At 31.8% G+C, this 18,402-nt stretch overlaps 1 protein-coding gene across 2 annotated transcripts in view; it reads right to left on the reverse strand.

The window, feature by feature from the left end:
- Positions 1-18,402, reverse strand: part of LOAG_18753 — a gene marked incomplete at its 5' end in the record, with an annotated part of 31,722 nt that overhangs the window by 11,889 nt on the left and 1,431 nt on the right. For both annotated transcript variants that reach the window (XM_020451415.1, XM_020451416.1), the window contains 50 exons: positions 299-444; positions 620-706; positions 874-993; positions 1,200-1,255; positions 1,556-1,649; positions 2,191-2,359; positions 2,511-2,660; positions 3,083-3,317; positions 3,533-3,678; positions 3,822-4,004; positions 4,155-4,335; positions 4,485-4,586; positions 4,747-4,868; positions 5,050-5,220; positions 5,370-5,546; positions 5,748-5,816; positions 5,954-6,058; positions 6,193-6,316; positions 6,606-6,687; positions 6,852-6,993; positions 7,079-7,168; positions 7,239-7,382; positions 7,553-7,620; positions 7,788-7,851; positions 7,948-8,059; positions 8,489-8,712; positions 8,789-8,893; positions 9,019-9,132; positions 9,404-9,520; positions 9,671-9,789; positions 10,050-10,198; positions 10,309-10,397; positions 10,684-10,767; positions 10,949-11,194; positions 11,724-11,835; positions 12,114-12,269; positions 12,547-12,749; positions 13,286-13,435; positions 13,523-13,639; positions 13,808-13,934; positions 14,413-14,540; positions 14,728-14,841; positions 15,155-15,272; positions 15,399-15,478; positions 15,584-15,779; positions 16,108-16,319; positions 16,791-17,034; positions 17,262-17,389; positions 17,777-17,924; positions 18,022-18,095. In XM_020451415.1, coding sequence (XP_020304801.1) covers positions 299-444; positions 620-706; positions 874-993; positions 1,200-1,255; positions 1,556-1,649; positions 2,191-2,359; positions 2,511-2,660; positions 3,083-3,317; positions 3,533-3,678; positions 3,822-4,004; positions 4,155-4,335; positions 4,485-4,586; positions 4,747-4,868; positions 5,050-5,220; positions 5,370-5,546; positions 5,748-5,816; positions 5,954-6,058; positions 6,193-6,316; positions 6,606-6,687; positions 6,852-6,993; positions 7,079-7,168; positions 7,239-7,382; positions 7,553-7,620; positions 7,788-7,851; positions 7,948-8,059; positions 8,489-8,712; positions 8,789-8,893; positions 9,019-9,132; positions 9,404-9,520; positions 9,671-9,789; positions 10,050-10,198; positions 10,309-10,397; positions 10,684-10,767; positions 10,949-11,194; positions 11,724-11,835; positions 12,114-12,269; positions 12,547-12,749; positions 13,286-13,435; positions 13,523-13,639; positions 13,808-13,934; positions 14,413-14,540; positions 14,728-14,841; positions 15,155-15,272; positions 15,399-15,478; positions 15,584-15,779; positions 16,108-16,319; positions 16,791-17,034; positions 17,262-17,389; positions 17,777-17,924; positions 18,022-18,095 — 6,693 coding nt within the window. The remainder of the gene's footprint in view (positions 1-298; positions 445-619; positions 707-873; positions 994-1,199; positions 1,256-1,555; positions 1,650-2,190; positions 2,360-2,510; positions 2,661-3,082; positions 3,318-3,532; positions 3,679-3,821; positions 4,005-4,154; positions 4,336-4,484; positions 4,587-4,746; positions 4,869-5,049; positions 5,221-5,369; positions 5,547-5,747; positions 5,817-5,953; positions 6,059-6,192; positions 6,317-6,605; positions 6,688-6,851; positions 6,994-7,078; positions 7,169-7,238; positions 7,383-7,552; positions 7,621-7,787; positions 7,852-7,947; positions 8,060-8,488; positions 8,713-8,788; positions 8,894-9,018; positions 9,133-9,403; positions 9,521-9,670; positions 9,790-10,049; positions 10,199-10,308; positions 10,398-10,683; positions 10,768-10,948; positions 11,195-11,723; positions 11,836-12,113; positions 12,270-12,546; positions 12,750-13,285; positions 13,436-13,522; positions 13,640-13,807; positions 13,935-14,412; positions 14,541-14,727; positions 14,842-15,154; positions 15,273-15,398; positions 15,479-15,583; positions 15,780-16,107; positions 16,320-16,790; positions 17,035-17,261; positions 17,390-17,776; positions 17,925-18,021; positions 18,096-18,402) is intronic.

Here is an 18,402-nt window from a genome sequence, read left to right on the forward strand (position 1 = left end):
TCATAACAAAATAAGAATACATGTCGCCTTGGAATGCATCTTGCGAAGCTTGTTCGCGTAAGTTTACCAAAAAGCTGTCGAATTCCTGGACACTAAATATTCCAGGAAGATTACCAGATGATAGTAAAGAATTTATGGATTGCAGAAATGCGTCCTGTAGTAACTGGTAATCTTCAACAATGTAAACAACATGTTTACCGTTTACTGCCGCATCTTGGATGACCTGCAAAATGCTCGGAATTGCTAACTCAGCTAATTCAGTTAAAGATACGATGACCGCTCAAATGAAATTGTATACCGTTTTTAAATCATTTCTAAACTGTTTGATTCCATAAGATGATGTCAATTTAGGCGAGAACACAGGCATTTGATGCATGTTGGCAACAAGCGATGCAGCTTCACGTCTTCCCATACCAGCTCTTCCAGCTAGCAACAATGAGCCCCCTGAAAATTCAGAAAACCGGTTGAAGACTGGAAGTAATGTTTTAAAAAAGGCAAATTATTTAGTAATTTTTAACTAAAAAATCAGTTCATTAATGGTAAAGAATTTCTCCTCAAAAATGTTTAAATTCATACTCTGATTAACTAGAGAAATTGAAGAAATGACAAGGAAACATACCGGGCGTAGTGATAACTCGGTCAATCTGAGAGCATAACTTGACAAATTCATTAAAAATTGGCATTTTAAAATTTGCTATCTCGGATTCTGAAAATTGATGGACTTGAAAGTCAGAAATACAGTTAACAGTCAATACGCAGTTTTAAGTAATCAATATAACTTGCAATTTTATTAAATTGCTATAGTTGCCATTATGAGTTGTGTTTTACCGTCTTCAGTAAACATGATAACATGAATGACAACATGAAATTTACCGTATCGATTGACTGCTTGTTGTAAAAGCTTAGCGTATTCTTTACGTGGTACCATTGATAATGGCGTACTTTTCAGCATTGTTATTGAAAGAGCTCCTCGAGCTGATATGTACAAGTTATCTGAAAACGTAAGTTAGATTTTAACCCATTATGAACAATGATGCTCTAAATTTAAAATTGCAAAACGACTTTGAATCTATGGACTATGATTGTTTGAACATTTTGTATAGATCATTATTTGTGTAGTTTCCTACATGTTAACGGTCAACACAAGGTTAGTCTTCAGACGGAAAAACTCAGGAACTGAAAAATTACTAAATTCTCACCTTCAATATTGCATACTGCAGCAGATGATAAATTATTACTAACGATTTCTTCGAATCTATAAAATTAATATATGTTTATTCTATAAATCAACATTTTAAACATTTTTATCCGAATCTGTAAATCAACATTTTTCATTCCACATTAATTACACTTTACCAATATGAAAATATTATTGAAAATAATTCATGAAAAGACCACTGGCTAAACGTGTAGCAGAACTGCCATACATATATTTCCTTCCATATACATTACCGCCATAATGTCCATCACTGCGAAACGCTTAACTTGTCATCCAAAGTCTTTGAGATAACATCATTTGATTACTCTGATTTATCTTTGGAATAAAAGTATTTACCGTTGTTTATGCTCATTATTTACCAAGCGATCCTTGAAAATTCGCCGACATTCATACAACATTGCACATAAAAATTTTTCACCAGCATTAGTACCTGTCGATGTAAAGAAAAATTATACTTCTTTATATGCTATATAATATCATTATTTTATTATCTGTGAAGGAAGATTATCATATTTGATAAATAATTGAATAAAACATGAATAGAGAATTTGAAAGTTCAAAAATAAAGATATGGCAATGGCGTTGAATTTTTATAGTTCCCAAAATATTGTCCACTAGCGCCTTTGGTAACATTTATGACGATATGCAAGAACTAACGTTATTAGTTATAATGATAAATACTGTAAATGATGACAAAGAACGGCATTTTAATGATGATTGAAATATGAAACATCGATTTAATCTTGTTTAACAATTAATTTTCCTATCTACTTTTTCGTAGTGATTTTTGTCAATAATCAGATGAAATATACAAGGAGAATTACTGTTAGAACTCGAGAACTTTCGGAAGCTAGAAGTAGAAATGCTGGAACATTTTCACTTATTGTATAACAACAAACATGAACCAGATAAGACATGCTAGCTTTTTAATACTTATTATGAAGCAAAATACACTCCGTACGAAAAATTACCAGTAATATCGTATCGTGTGAGGGTAAATACCCAATTTGATAAATCCTTTAGTGTGAACACATAATGTATTTTATCAGTTGGCTTGAATGCAGTCCGTACATCATTAAATAGATGCACCATGATGCTTGCCAAGTCATTTAATCGGTGCCTCAATGGCTCGATCGAGTCCTAAAATAGTCTTTATGAACCAAATCAAACCAGTTGTTTTTGGATCATTTACTTAATTAAAGGATAATTCTTCAAAACTGCAATCCCTTATTTATAATTATTCAAAAATTTTGGAAGATACTATAATGTAATGACACTTAATGAAGGATACTTTTATCAAAAATCCCAAATATGAAGAGTAGATGATGATAAGCTCATCCTTCGTAGGATAATCAACTGCACAGATTCTAAGTAAAGAAACGAAACGTGACGGTAACAGGTAATGACCTTCATCATTAGCCAACGTTATTGACAATACCAACTGAAAATAATGTTATCGATAATACTAACTGAAAACAATCATTGGATTCGATTCAATAAGTTTTCATTTTAAGTCCTAATTTGAAAATAATGTCAAATAACTTGTAATACAAATGATTGATTGGATGATTCTTTTGTCAGCTCAAGGATCAAGAAATTGTCTCAATTTTAATGACTTGAAGTTGATAAATAAATTCAAACACCTTCATCGAGGTTAATATGAGTTCATTAAGTTTGCACTGTGTGACTACTGATAACTACAGTAAAACAGTTAATCGTTAGTAAAACACTTAACTAGTTGATGGTATCTTTGTTTTTAAACAATTGGTAAGCCAGTGGTCATTAAGTCTATAATTGTAAAAAACAAATGTCAAGCAAAGCGCCAATTTCTTTTTTGGAAAATATAATTTTTTAGGAACAAACTTGAATATTTTCCAGAGAGATCCATTCTAATTTTTCATTATAGTATCCTTCATATGTGAGAAGCTGTTGCAAGAAAGCGATTATTTCACAAGTACCCCATTTATCCGGCTTTACAACATTAATTGCTTTTATGTAAAAGACCAAATTTTGCTTCTCTTTAGGTTTAAGCACTCTTCCAGATGCACTACTAATTTGTACACAGTACTGGTGCAATAAATCTATTACTTGCTGAGACCTGAAATTTGTTGAACATAAGAAAAAAAAAGCACTTATAGAACATCATTTTATATTATAAAATTCACATTTGATACTATAAAACAAGCGGTCAGTTTCCCTAGAGTTTTGTTCGTTTTTTCCCCGATAAATCATGGAATTACTTCTTAAACTAAAAAATAAAAATATTAGTGAATTTAGATTAAGAAAAAAAGTTAATTAGGAAAATTGATCTACCCTGTTAGAGCACTGCAATGAAGTATAGCTATTTGACTATTTGGATCCAATTCTAAACAATGTCGTAGCAAGCATTCTTTTCCACTGCCATCTGCACCATATATTATGAAAGGTTGTCTGTTACGGTTATCCAGCCATGAGCGAATCTTCAAATTTACAGTTTTTGATATTCAAAATTCACCAAAATATTTAAACATTTCTCCCACACGTTTAACTCAATGTTAATCTTGAGCGATTTGAAATTCGAAAGTTCACTGGAAAATTTTATTGCATAAAAGCATTTACTTACAGTATCACGATTAGCCTGTGCATTAGCAGTTAAAATGTAAGGACGCTCCACACTTAGTAAGTGATCATTGTTATTTGGCATACTCATTTCGTCTGTATAAGCTAATAATGATTTTGCTCGCTTGTCGTAATAAACATTTCCAGGATTTTGCTTATCTGGCAAGCTTATTTCATTGAACACAACCTAAGAAAGTGATGCATGAATTATAAGTTTTCTCTTTTTTTTAATCCACCTCATCTTACAATAAATTTTGATAAATTATAAATCTAAAATTCGAAATCTCTGTGTTTCACATCAATTTCAAAATATAAAAAGCGATACGAATTTATGAACCTCGGTAGCGAATTGATTTCGAAATTTCGGACTAATGTTTTGAGCCAGTCCACGGTACAGTGCTACCAAAAATTCATCACATGATGTTACATCCCTTAAATGACTCAACGCATTTTTCACTGTAGCAGTCCTACTTACACTGATTTCAACGATTCCTTTCGTCCAAATCCAATCCAAGCATCTGGAATTGTTAAGTTTTATGCAAATTTCATTTACAGGCGACAGATGCTCTTTTTTTGCAAGCCATGATAACTAATAATATTATCATTATTGAAACTACACTAAGTCCTTCTGAGAACCCCCTGAGCTAAAGAAACTTTAAATATTAACCTGTATAAATGATCACGGATCCAACTGAGCATATTTGGATGGACATCATTATACTCTTTAAGCCAATTACTGATAAGCTCCTGAATACTCATGTGCTCCTCGCTGCAATAGTGAATGAAGTACAGTTTGCACCAAAACTACCAAAAGATTCTGAGAAACAAAGAAAATTTATTCGAGCTCATAATGATTCATTCAAACTGCTCATTACTGTAAATCATGCAATTACAACATGAAAACGTTTTCTGGATAATAAAAACTGGACCTTACAAGTATCATACCCATCCGAGATATTGTTGCTGGGGATGCGTTACCAAGATTGTCGGTTTCAAAAATGAAGTTAACATTAGGTCCAAATTGAATTCTTTCACCAGAAGGCATTGTAAGCTGCAAATAATTCAATCAGTTAATCAGTTTTTGGCATAAAATTCTATATTCTAATTCTATACCAGCATTATACTGATCTATGGTGAAAATAAAAGACGAACAAAGTAGGGAAATTTTTATGGCAAACTGCTGAACATTTCCGTAACTGAGAACTGATATTTAAGAAAAAAAAAGTGTTTACCAGACGATTATCATCAAGCACCGAATTGAGTGCTTCAATCCATTCTGGATCAATATCACCGTCACAAATAATCCATGCTGATACACTGCTATCTCTGACAACTTCTCGAGCAGCTGCTGTCAAAACGCCATCGGACCACTCACGCGTATCAATGTCCATATATCCCAAAAGCTGAGTTAAAAATTATCGAAGGTGATAGTAGTCTGGATGATCAAGATGGCTCTCGTGGAACTTTTGCCATTGCTAACATTCAAATAGTGTGATATGTTGCATATATAGTAGTAAATAGCTTACTTTTAATTTAAGTTCCAAGAACCTACTTTTTGTCTTGCCATTGATTTTGGATTGATTCGATAAATTTTTACTGGCTTATTTATTAGTGCCATAGCTTTTTGTAGTACTTTCCATATGGTTGATTTGCCCGAACCACTCGGACCCAGCAATATTACACCCATTCGTTGTCGCAGTTGATCGTACAGTTCAAATATCTTTTTTACCTAAATAAAATACCTTACCATCATCACTGACAATCACAGCCTTACTCAATCTATAAGTTAACAAGTAATGGAACGACCATGCACGACCATGTCTCACAGAGAACCATGTACCTCAACAATCTGACTAAGAGTTACATTTTGAAAAATTAGACCAGATTGGACAGTCTTAGTGGTTTTAGTCAATAATGATAACCAAACTACCTGCATACCAGTAACTTCTATCTTCAATTCACCAGCAACCAATTTCAACGGTTCTAGCAATTCCTCAATCTGAAATTATTTTTGAATATACAAATCTTCGGAATTTCTTATTAATTTTTTCTTTTACACTAAATATAGGAATAGCATATCATGCACACTGTGTTAAAATTTGTTGCGAAAAAAAGAAAACTTTCAAAAAAGTAAACCTGCATAGCGTCTTTTTTAACATCTGAAAATACATCGTTGATAAGGGTGCTAAAACGTTTACAATCTTCAAAGGTGAGCTTTGATAACGTATTCAATGCCAGTGCCTGCAAAATTTCAGTATCTTAAATATTTTGAAATCAAAAAAAAGTCAGCACATAGATGAATGGCACAGTATTAAAGTATTACTATGAATAATAGAGAAATTAAAGAGGAAAAGAAAGTTTAGAAAAAAGAATACATCAACAACCACTTGAACTTCATTTTTATCCACCCTGTTAGCCAACAAATTACCGCAACTGCGCAGTACGGTTTTTAATGCCCTCAAGCCCCAATCATAATGTTGCTGCGAGCTTAACATTTCCCTTAAAAAGACAATTTATTTCAATTTGGCTAAATATCTCGCAATTCGAAAAGGAAGAACTTGCAAATAGAACTGATTTCTACGTCTTTCTAGAATTCTCGGTTTAATATCGCTTTTCGCTCTTTTTTCCTGAGAAAAGAAGGAGTCACAGCGATAACCACTAAAATTTTTCTTAAATCAACTACTAATTAAGTTATCCAGCAGAATGACTAAACAAAGTATTGGTTGAACGATCTATGAAAACCGGTCGAGCAAATTAACGAATTCAAAAAAAGAAAAAAGAAACTAACTTGCTTAAGCTGAAGATTGATACCAGTTTCCGCGACAACTGCTTCGCGTTGCAAAAACCTTCCGCACTCAAAAGTGTTTCTGCTGAAAAAAAATGTCCGATATTTCAAATCCTAATAAGTGTTGGCAGTATTTTCTCGCAAGTTATTTCATAAAAGTGATTTCTGATTTTAGCTATTTTTGCAAAAATACACTTCTTAGGATAAGAAATACATTTCCTATAATCTGCTAGGAAAATGATGGCAAACCGATAAGTTCGTTATCTGGAACAGACATAACGATTGGACGAAATAACTGTTTAAGATTGTCCGGTAATTTTTGTCGTCCACCATATCCTTTACCTGCCGGATTCAGTGTTATAAATATCGCTGAATTCAAATCTACAGGAACCTAGAATTCATGCAGTAAGAAAAACAAACATCAAAGAATTCTTCCACATAATCTCATCTTTCAAAAACATAAAAAAAATTCTTACATCTCGGTCAGCTAGCATACATTTCCCTGATCGTGATTTTATTGCATCTTGAATGACCTGAATTTGCATTGATACAGCCGAAAGCACTGTCTGAAACTCTATATAAATATTAAGTATTTCGTTTATAAAACATACAATTTTGATTAATGAAAAAAATAACCTGATCTAAACGATTGAATTCATCAAAACAGCCCCAAGCGCCACATTGCACCAAACCAATAAAAATGCGACTCATTGAGTAAATGTCAATTCCTTCATCGCAGTTGAATACTAGAACTTGTCGTCCAAATAAATTTGCTAGTGCCTCAAATGTTTACCCAATTGATATGAGAAAAAGTTAAGCAGAGGAAGTAAGTCAAAGCTGTGCTATTTTTGGCAAATGATACTACCTGTAATTTTGTGCACCTTAATTGCATTTCCATTAACATACTAATAAGTACCATGCTATCGACTAGAACTTTACAACATATTTACCTTGACAGATTCGGTTTTTCCAGTGCCTGCAGGACCATAAGGATTACCACCAAGACCCATTGACATTGCTGAGAATTGAGGTTTTATTGAAACTTCAAAAAAGAATGCGGAAAAAAAGAGCCTTGTAATTAAGTTAGTGAAATGCTTGGCTGCAGTTTTGATTGTACCATAATTAGGAAGCCATTTATTTCAAGAACAAATTGAAATAGATGAAAAGAAATTTTGAATAAGTTACCTTGTGTAAGAGTTAAGTAACACTTATCAGTAAGCGGTGTGTGAACCAATTTGGGCGCATTACCCTGAATTATGCCATAGACAGTTTTATCACTCAAAAAAATAGAACAAATAATTTTGGGTCAAGTCGAACACATTGGATCTAGGCTTAAATAATAAACCTGATATTCGTAGGTGTAATCGAACCGTGCACCAATATGTCGTATTACCACTTGCTCTTTTGATTCCAAATAAAATCGTAGCTGTTTTTGCCACACCCATGATGATTTAGAGCTAAAATTTGTTTTATTTTGTCATTAGTAATTAAACAACAAAGTAGATCAATAGTAATAATTTGATCTCACAACTGGTGCAGCGGATTTCCCTGAGATTACTCATGGATTAATATATTATGTATTAAATTATGACCTTGTGATATATTTGCTTTAGATGAACGTAGACTAAATAATTTAATAATATGGATAAGATGGTGAAGGCCAATTTATTTTGAAAAAAATTGAAGATTTAACATTTTATTGTTTGTAGATTTCCTGTATTGTTTGTGGTTATTGAATTTATTTGTTTGTCGTTCGAGGAATCATGATCATCGTAACAGTAAATTGATAATTAGTTAAATACGAATATAATGAAGTAAGTAAACTAACACAAACAAGTACAATAAAGAAACACAAAAAATGGAATATAAGAAAATACACCCCCTACCACGGCGAATTATCGATTAGTTCGTCGATGATATTTATGTTATGGATTACATCCATTATAAGCGCTTTTAATTTAAGCTTCAAAACATGGTCTGATGTTCCAGAATTGATGTAATTTGCTAATGTTTGTTTTAACTGCTTCCGGTAGTTTTGCAAATCACCTCTGCCACTCAAAATTCGTTCGCATCCTTCACAAAAACGAATTTGTTCCGATATACATAGAACCTGAAGATTTGTTTCTTTTCAGATTACCTTTCTAAATCATAAAGTCATTATGTAATCACAGGAGTAAAAAAAAGACCTGTGATGGATATTTTCCAGGGTCAGGAGATGTCTCAGCGATACAGTTTGTGATTAGTTTTCGGATTGTATTTTTCATTTCATTGGACAGCTCTTGTAACCATTTCTGAAACTTTTTCCTTGAACTCAAACTTGACTAAAAACTAAATTGAAATGCAATTGAAAAATGTTCAAATTTCTTAATGTTCGAATTATTATTTTTTCACTTCCGCAAGTTAAAAAAGGGGTTACTTCCGCTTCAGGGAGAATTCTGACTGATTTTGATAACTGGACAATTTCGCCATCACTGGAAACCATCGCAATTATCGTTTCACCGTTATCACCAAATATAACTTTATGAATTCCCTGTCAAATATTTCAGACGTTTTCGATTAAATTCACGCTTCTATAAGATTGAGGAAAACATCCTTTAGAAAAAGAACTCAAAATGACTGCAGTTAGCTATCAGTTAGTTGTAATTACGTTGAATCTGGCATTAACATGAAATTTCATTAACATGAAAGGTTGCAAATGCTTCATGATGCATCTGCATCCTGCAATATTACATACAATTACACACAGATTGTTGCTTTGAAGTGATTGTCGCTTTAATTTAATTGCTTTAATCAGATCATACCTGGAAAAGTTTCTTAAGATGTGCTTGGATTACTGCTGCATTCATCAACTGACCTAACATTTCCAGCAAATCGTCATCACCCAAGAAATAAAATCTAGGGAAAGCATTCCGTTTCTCCTGAAATAACAAAAAGTATCATTCCTCGAAGTGATCACTCACAAACATTACTTCTTAATAAAATTAATAACGCTGACAAGTATAAAAAGGTGAAATATGTTTGAATATTTTACACCAAATGAATTTGAATAATTTTTTAGTAGTAAAAACCTCAAGGAATTGATTCAACGCTTTTTGACAACGATTAAGTTGATCGATGATTTGTTCCAATGTACGCTTCAACGAAGCTCGTGTGCTTAGGCTAACGATGCGCGGATCTTCAACTACATCTATAAATAGGTTATTGTATCATTTCAAAACCTTATTTAAGCCCAATTTTACACTCAAATTCAATAACTACTCCAAATGTTCATTTTCGCCATTTTCTCTAGAAACTTAACTATCTGCCAGGCAAATTTTAAATCCTCGTTTGTAGGATAACATTGGAAAACAGTAAAATCTTTATTAATTAAAAATGACTTAAAACGATGATAAGGGATATTTGGAAATGCTTCAGCTGTGTTAAATAGTTATAATAAAAGACTGAGACCATTTAAGACGATACGAAATTCGACATCAACCCGACTGAAACGAGATGCTTCAGATGGAAGAGATCCACGTCCAAAGATTGGTTCCAAATAAATCCATTTACGCTGTATTTCATTCATCCATTGTATATATTGTTCAGTGTCAGCTAATCTAAATGAAAAAAATCTCCAAATTCAAAATGTGTCATTTTATTATCTTTAAAAAAATATATGTTTAGTTGAAAGTGTGGTACTATGTGGAAAATATACAGAAGGACATGCCGTGTTTCCCAAATTGATGTTTTATCAGTGAATTGGGCGTAGTAGGACGAATTTTTTAGCGATTGGAGCAATGCTTCACTGTCTTTTACCTGAATAGTGCACCAGTGAATTTCAATAATTCTATTAGGTAATAAACAAAAATGTGCTGGAAATTCGGTGCTTCAAAATTTCAATCAATTTAATTTAAATAGCAAATTTCCGCGACATTTTTTGGTAAAAATAAAAGTTTTCATAACACGACGGATGTGATATAATCAGTATAACTTCAAGAACTGATAAAACTTAAGTTCAAGGATAGCATATTTGCATTTTGCTCCATTTTAATTAAAAAGAGAAAATCAAAATTGCAATATTATATGGATGCAAAGAGAATACCGAATTTAATGCATCTTTCCAATCCTTGATTATTTTCATAACCGTTCCATTCGAATGTTTATAGTCAGTTAGAACGAATTCCGCCTGAATTTCAAAAATTTCTTCAATATTTTGAAAATGCGATGAATAAAATTCTCATAGCAGGATACAATTTCATTAAAAAGGAAGCCTCGAATCAACTACGAATCAAACAAAAAAAAAAAAAAAAGAAAAGGATAATCGATTGAAAACAACAGCTAATATTCAATGAAACAAATAACCAAACCTGTTCGGCCCAAAGTTCAAGCTCCTGAATGGCTTCACGAATAGTAACTTCTCCTTGGGCACGTTCATTTAGATTCTTCAATGCCTCCAAATTTTCGCTGATCACTTTATGAACATCCAAAAAATTACCAAAGCGCAAATGTTCCAACGTTGTACCTTTTGGCATACCCAATATTCGGAACAACATTAGCCAATGATCGCTGCTTAAGATTTCACCTCGACAGTATCTCAAACCGGCACTCATTTCCTGAAAAAAGAAAACATAGCTGGTTATGCTATTATAAATAGCGTGTTTCATTCAGTACTCAAGGAATGGCAAGTAATGAAACCACAAAGGAAAGCTCTGTTTTCAGTTTTAATTTCAGTGGACTTATCGAAATCTAGAAATTAAATTAAAATAATAAGTTTTTGCAAGCAATTTTCATGTATCTACTATTGCAGGGAAAAGTAAACTTATTATCCCTTGCACCGGCAATATTCTTTCACAATGCCCAGTAGAAACCAGGAAAAAGAATAGGACTAGCAGGTAGCTTTTTCAAGCAATAACGAAAAGTAAATAAAAATCCTATAACAAAGAGATGCTTTAATGAACATATAGCAAAAAAGAAATTAACCGAAAAAAGAGCAAATTTTCACAGTTTACCGTTTTTAGTTTTAAATAGAGAATTAACTTGTTATCATGTCGTATTGTAAGGTAAAAAGATTACTGCTTAACATAAATTTACAAGGGTTGAGAAGTACTGATAGATTAGTAATAACAATCTTAACATTTTTACCTTAAACTGATCAATTTCCTTGCGTAAACGAATGGTAACATGTGTGGCCGGCAAATTTTTTATTTTATCATCCCATTCATGCAAATAATCATCAAAACGATAAGTTTTTGATCTAAAAAAAATTTTTGGGGGTGGAAATGAGCAGAAATTAGTAAAATAAACTTCCCGAAATCTTCTAGCGCATATCTAGAAGAAAACTGCAAAATATTTTAAAATATTTGAACAAACTACCCTTTATGACACGGTTATTTTATGCAGAAAGTCATTCATCATCTCTTAAAAGCAAGAACTGAACAAAAGCTAGGATTAAAGATAAACAGTTCATAAGTTAAGAGTCACAAATTACTAATAATAACTTTAATAACAGTAATAAGTAACAATGACATTTACCTGAACAAAATCCATTCCTCATCGGCCATTTCTTGCAAGCCAACATTAAACTGTTCATACAATAACCAGTTATTTTCACAGTTTTTAAGATCATTTTCCATTTCATCAAAAAGCGGCATTTCTGATTTTTCAATACCGAATTGTTCACATTCAGCCCTAAACAGCTTCAACAAGATTTGTTATTTCAATAAACGAAGCTGAATCTCAGATCTTTCCCTAGCTAATTTTGAATCTAAGATATGATTTAGACTAATGATTTAGTATTTCTCATACTAGAAGGTAGTGCTTAAATTGGTTTCCATTTATTCATTTTTTCGCTCATAAGCTTCATCATAGTCTGACCACTCTCTTTCCTTACTTTCCCCTTACATTGACTACAAAATACATTAATCAAAATCCGCGTGAAAATGTTCGTAATTTGAATTTATCATACAATAAAGTATCTCGTTTTTGCTGCAACTCATCGAATTCATCACGTTTTTCCTTAATGAAATGTATTGCTCCAAGCACGGCATTTCTGTCATCGTCAAGAAGATCATTTTTCGGTTTGAATTGGTTCCAGCGAACAAATAATTTTTCAATTTCATCATTTAGTGATTTCAGGCGTGTGCCAACATTTAATTTCAGTGTCTCTACCTGCGAGCCAAGAAAAAAGAGGATGTTTAATTAGTCTGATCAATTAACAAAGTTGTTACATAAATTTAAAAAAATCAAAAAAAAGGTCATTATCATACATTATACTAATTTTTAATTATAAATATGAACATGATATTTAGATCGTGATATTAAGTGAAGATCTAAATCATCAACCAGTTAATAGGAAACAGAGTTACTGGTAAAATACTAAGCAGGCATTTGAACAGTGACCGTCTGATTTTACAAATTAGCAAAATCCAATAGTTACTGCTTCGATGAAATCCAAAAGTTATTAATTCGATCAACTGTTAAAACTCTTTCACCTTATTCCAGACGAAGTGGAATTTCATGGACTAAACTATAATGAATTCTTAGAAAACACATCCCCAGAATAAAAGAGGTTTATAGTTCTGTGCTTGAAGTCAAAACAAAACATTCGTCCATTTCTTCGCAAGGATAAGAATAAGGAAAAAGGGTTTTGGCGAGTCAAAATATAAGAAAGAAGTTTACATTTAAATTTGATTCAAATGAAAAACCTGCTCTTTGATCATCGACTGGTGGCTATCTAACATCAGTTCAAATTTCTCCCACAATTTTAACACGGTTGGTAATTGTTCAGCACCACTTCCGCCAACCGATCTTAACAGAACATTTTTTTCCTCAATCAAACCAAGCGTCCTCTTCAGCTAAAAATTTAGATGCCAAATTAAGCAAAATAAAGTTACCAAATGTGGTATGTTGTATGAGCAATTATATAGGAATTCAGTAAAAACCTCTTTACTGGATTTTCCAAATTCGATATGCTTCTGATTCGCATCTGCAATTTCGGCAACTGACTGAGGTCTAGAATTAAGTACTTCGATTGCCTGGTTTAGGAAACGATTGATATCCTGGAAAAAAAGTATCAGCGAAATACGTAAATGAATATTGCATATTGTAATTGAATTTATCGCTGTCCAAAACTCAAAACATTTGCATGGCTCCAACAATGTGTTCGGTATACTACACTAGAAACTGAGATAATTCCTTACCTAAACAAAGTTATTACAAAACGTTACGTGAATTTCATTGTTGATGGAATATCTCAATGTCCATATCAACGTATCGAAGAGACGCTGTAGCATATCATCGATAGCAATTTTAACGGCTGATGTTAAAACAAGAATACATTCCAATCTTACTTCACTGTAATATTTTATAATTTTCTGTATGCATTATTTGAAATCAGTGATGCAGTGATAAATTCGCACACAATCTGAGATAAATCTTTTGTTAATAGCTAGGAAGACCATACCAAACTGATGAATTAAGGGATTTTGTCATTTAACTTTTACAAACAGAAGAAAGAAAACGATAAAATAGTGAAGGCAGAAAAATAGGAAAGAAAATTCAATTTAAAGCTTTATTTCCTTCCTGAGATTTTCGTTGAAAAAGAGATATCTGTGGCATATAATTATTGCACTGTAATTCGAGTGCTCCAATTTATTCTGCTGCTTGCTTAAAACTTCTGTAGAGAGCAAAACAAAACTACTAATACAAGTTATGGAAAGATTGGAAAAATACTTACCATTTACATAAAAAGATTCCTGAAGTTAATAAAACTTGAAAAAAGATAGCTCTAAAGACCTAAGTTATCGATTAACTTTAACTGTTAATATTTCACCTTGGTAATTTCTCCGCATCGCGTCCTTTCCCTTTCAGCAGTTTGATTTGATTTTCCCAGTCTGCAGCTCGTTTGAAATGTTTTGTAATTAAGCTTTCCAAATCAACTTGGCCCACAACAATCCAGTTCTATAAATTTTTACCAGGATCCACTAAATTTTAAATTTAGCTCTCAAAATTATCAGTATCTTTCAGGAAGTGCACAAGTTCCCGTTTTCTGTTTAATATCAAAGTATTTCTGTATCAAAATTTTTTTTCCACCAAACAATTAGTTCTTGAAAGTAGCAATGTAAATATACATACATCAAATTTTAACCTCAAACTCATTTCCTACATTAACAAGTTTCTCGAATAGTTGTTCGGCTTTTTCATAAACACTCCAAAATCGACTCGCATTGTGTTCGATCATTTTCGCGAATAATTCATTGGCCTAAATGTTTGATGTATATTATTACAAAATGATGAAACTACATAACCTGAATTTGTTTATCACGAAAGCTGGGCAACAAATTCCAAAAATCTCTTAGTTAAGAAAGGAATGTCGTACATAAGTGTCGTCTTAAGTTACCCCATTAAAACAGTACAAGTTGAAGATTAACATGAGCATACACGCATAACATGCTGACGTGTCATAGTCCAAAGAGATGCGTTACACTAAATGATTATTCATGCAAATACGTGCTTTTCGTAATATATAATGACTTCAGTAGTAGGTATCGAAAAACGCTTTCTTTTATTCTCACTTTTTCAATCTCTTGAACACCACGAAATTTCTGTGGAATGCTAATGAACTTCCGTAATTCTCGATAATATTTTGCACGAATTTCCTCCAATGGTGGCCGTAATTCAAGTTGTTGATCCCTGCAAATGTACCAATTGAAATCCAAATGAAACGTCGAAATTCCACCTACATTACTTTAAGTTATTAAAAATTTACGAAGAAACGGTGGAAGAAGACAAAGTTGCAGAGGTGATAGTAAACTTCACTTAAACACTAGCTGGACTTGAATTAACGGGATTTGCGTATGAAGACTTTCAATACCCCATTGATATTGCAACTGTAGTGTCTGTAAAAAAAGAAAATATTTGAAATTTAGAAGTAAATTCTTTTTTTGGAACAAAGTCAAAAACCCATACAAACTCTTGTGAGGAAAAAAAGGTCCTGTATCAACCTTATAAAGTTGACGATCCCAGTGTGATAACCACGGTATCATATTATTTCGATTACCGATACTTCGTTCTTGCTCCGCTATTTTATTTCGTATTTCACCCATAACATCCTTCCACTTACTGATTTCCTTGAGAAGATCCAAATTCATCAGCTGCTTTATTTTGTCGCAAATTTCACTGTGTGCTTTTCGTAATCGTCTAAGATGAAAGGGAGATGATTAAAGATTAATTAAATTATGAAAAAAATGAAATTTACACTTTATCATTCCCTCTTCATTTATCTTTATTGAATATTTACATTTGAACGTTTTCACATGGTAGGAAATTTTTTATAAAGCTACAAAATAGAACATACATTTTGAAAATTAAGCGATGATACTTTTTTGCATATCAATATAAGTAATAATTTTTGATAATATTCTTTAGTCATGTTGTTAAGTAAGGAAATTACGAAAGTTATTACGGAAAAAAATATCAAAAAGAAATGTGAGAAGAATGAATGTGAAGAGTAACGGTACCAACTAACCTATTATGCAAAGTTAAGCGTTCAGCAGCTGCCTGTAACTTCTCAATGAATTCTTGAAGATGCTTTGGATTATTCCAGCTAACCGTATTTGTTGTTGTTTCACCTTTCTTTCCAGATAGTAGTAATTTTTCGAAAGCTAAAGCTTCGTCTAACATCATTGCCTGCTGGCACGGAAGCATTTGTTGATCCACCGAATTATAAAAATGTGCTACCTTCAAATGTGGAACTTGGTTTAGACTTTTAGAAGTGAAAACAAAAGTGATCAGGATCAAGCAAAGCAATCAGATTTCGAGATAGTAATTGGAATCAACCGGAACGAATCAGGTCTTGAGATAGTAATCACAATCAACCAGAACAAGTTAGAAATTTCCATAGCAGTGATTACGACTATTAAAAAAATTTCGAGATTCGAGACGTCCTGGTTGATTCTGATCACTATCTTGAGATCCCACTTGTCCTGTTTTGATTCTAGTCACTTTTTGTGATCATTTATATGAAAATCTTGAATATCAAAACTATCCGACCTTTTTTCAATTATTAAGTAATTTGTCATTCAGTGATTAGAATTGTCTGAATTCGGTTGAAAACTATGTATCTCAGCACTTCCATCACTAACCTAATTCTACAAAAAAAAAAAAAAAATAAAGAACTCGAAGAATTTTAAATTTTAGAAATGTAATAACCTGTTTAAGAACGATGGCATATTTGTAGAATTGCTCACCGGTATTAGCACATTCAATAATTTTCCGCGGTATAGCAAAACCAAGACCTATTAGCTGACGTACTTCTCTAAGAAGTCGCACTAAACGATCGCTGTAGTTGACAATCAAATTACCACTTTTCTGTTCGATACTCATTAGCTTACCACTTGTTTCAAGTGTAACTGAGTTTGCCGAATTGCTGACAATTTGAATCATTTCTTGGCACCTAAAATATTCCACCCATAGTTAAAGTCAAAAAAAAAACTGAACTAAATTCTAAAATTTAGAATTATACATATTTTTGAAAAGTACTCCAAGAATTCTTTTTTTTCCTAGACATTTAACATTTTGAAGTGCCAAATTTGATGATTTTAATTATTCATGTATCGTTAATCTTTTTTCTTTTTTTTTTCAAATTTTCCTTTTCAATTTTTGATATCCCTTTTTGCTTACCAAATACTAAAAGAATCCGATTCCAATGAATGCATTTCGTCAATTGTATTTTGAATTTTCGCTTCTATTATTTTATAACTTGTTAAATCATTTAGCAATTCGTCGCATACAATTTTGATATTTTCAACCTTAAAATGATACAAATAATATGATTAAACTTAAGTTTATTTTAAATTTATTTTAAGTTTAATAAAGTTAAGCTTATTTTCGCTTATATCATTACTTTATCATTTTCAAAGTTAATTTTTTCATTCCTTTATTATATTTATTATTCATTGCTTTGAAAATTTAAGAAAAAGGAAAAATTAATAAAATTAAAAAATAAAAATTTCGTAAAAGTATATATCACTGTAATATTAATATTGCGAACATTGTAGTTATACGATCATCCATTTCATTTAAATATAAGCCATCCATCAGGTTTCTGTTTCTTTTTTTTTTGTCGACATAATCTGTTGAATTTCTGTTTAAATTAAAAGGATGAATCATAGCAAAAATCTTACTTTCTAACTTACCTTATTAATTTCTCGTCGAATCCAAATAAGTTTAGTAGCAATTTCCGTGAGATATTGCCCAATTGGTATATCATTTGTTGCAATTCGTTCTATTACTTCACGTTTTTGCGTTTCGACCGCATTTGCCAAACGACCAAGTAATGTTTCCCTGAATACGTATTTCTTTTTTGTTTTAAACAAAACTTAAAGTTCCATCATAAGTTATTCATAAAAATATTGTAAGAAAGATGAAAGAAAATATTTACCTTTCCATGGAAAGTTTCTCTTTGATACTTTGGCAATTTAAAAAATGCTTAAATTTGATCAAATTAGTAATTGCCTGAAAATTTAAAATAAACAAAATACAAGAATTGATATGTATATTATTGCTATATTGCTAGATTAAATTTGTTTATATCACTATGATCGATAATTATAATCCATAAAAGTGTTTGATTAATGAATTTGCTTAATTCATAAATTTGGATCATAATTTTGTTAATACATCCCTCTAGTTTTATCAGCTATATACTCTGTAATCTTTTATACCAGCTTTTATATCGTTGCCATTTTAACATTTAATAATTAATTGAGATTTTAATTCAAAAAAAAAAACCAAAGATTCAAACTACTCGATAGCAGAAAAA

Source organism: Loa loa, assembly GCF_000183805.2.
Source record: "Loa loa unplaced genomic scaffold supercont3.493, whole genome shotgun sequence".
NCBI classification, from domain to species: domain Eukaryota; kingdom Metazoa; phylum Nematoda; class Chromadorea; order Rhabditida; family Onchocercidae; genus Loa; species Loa loa.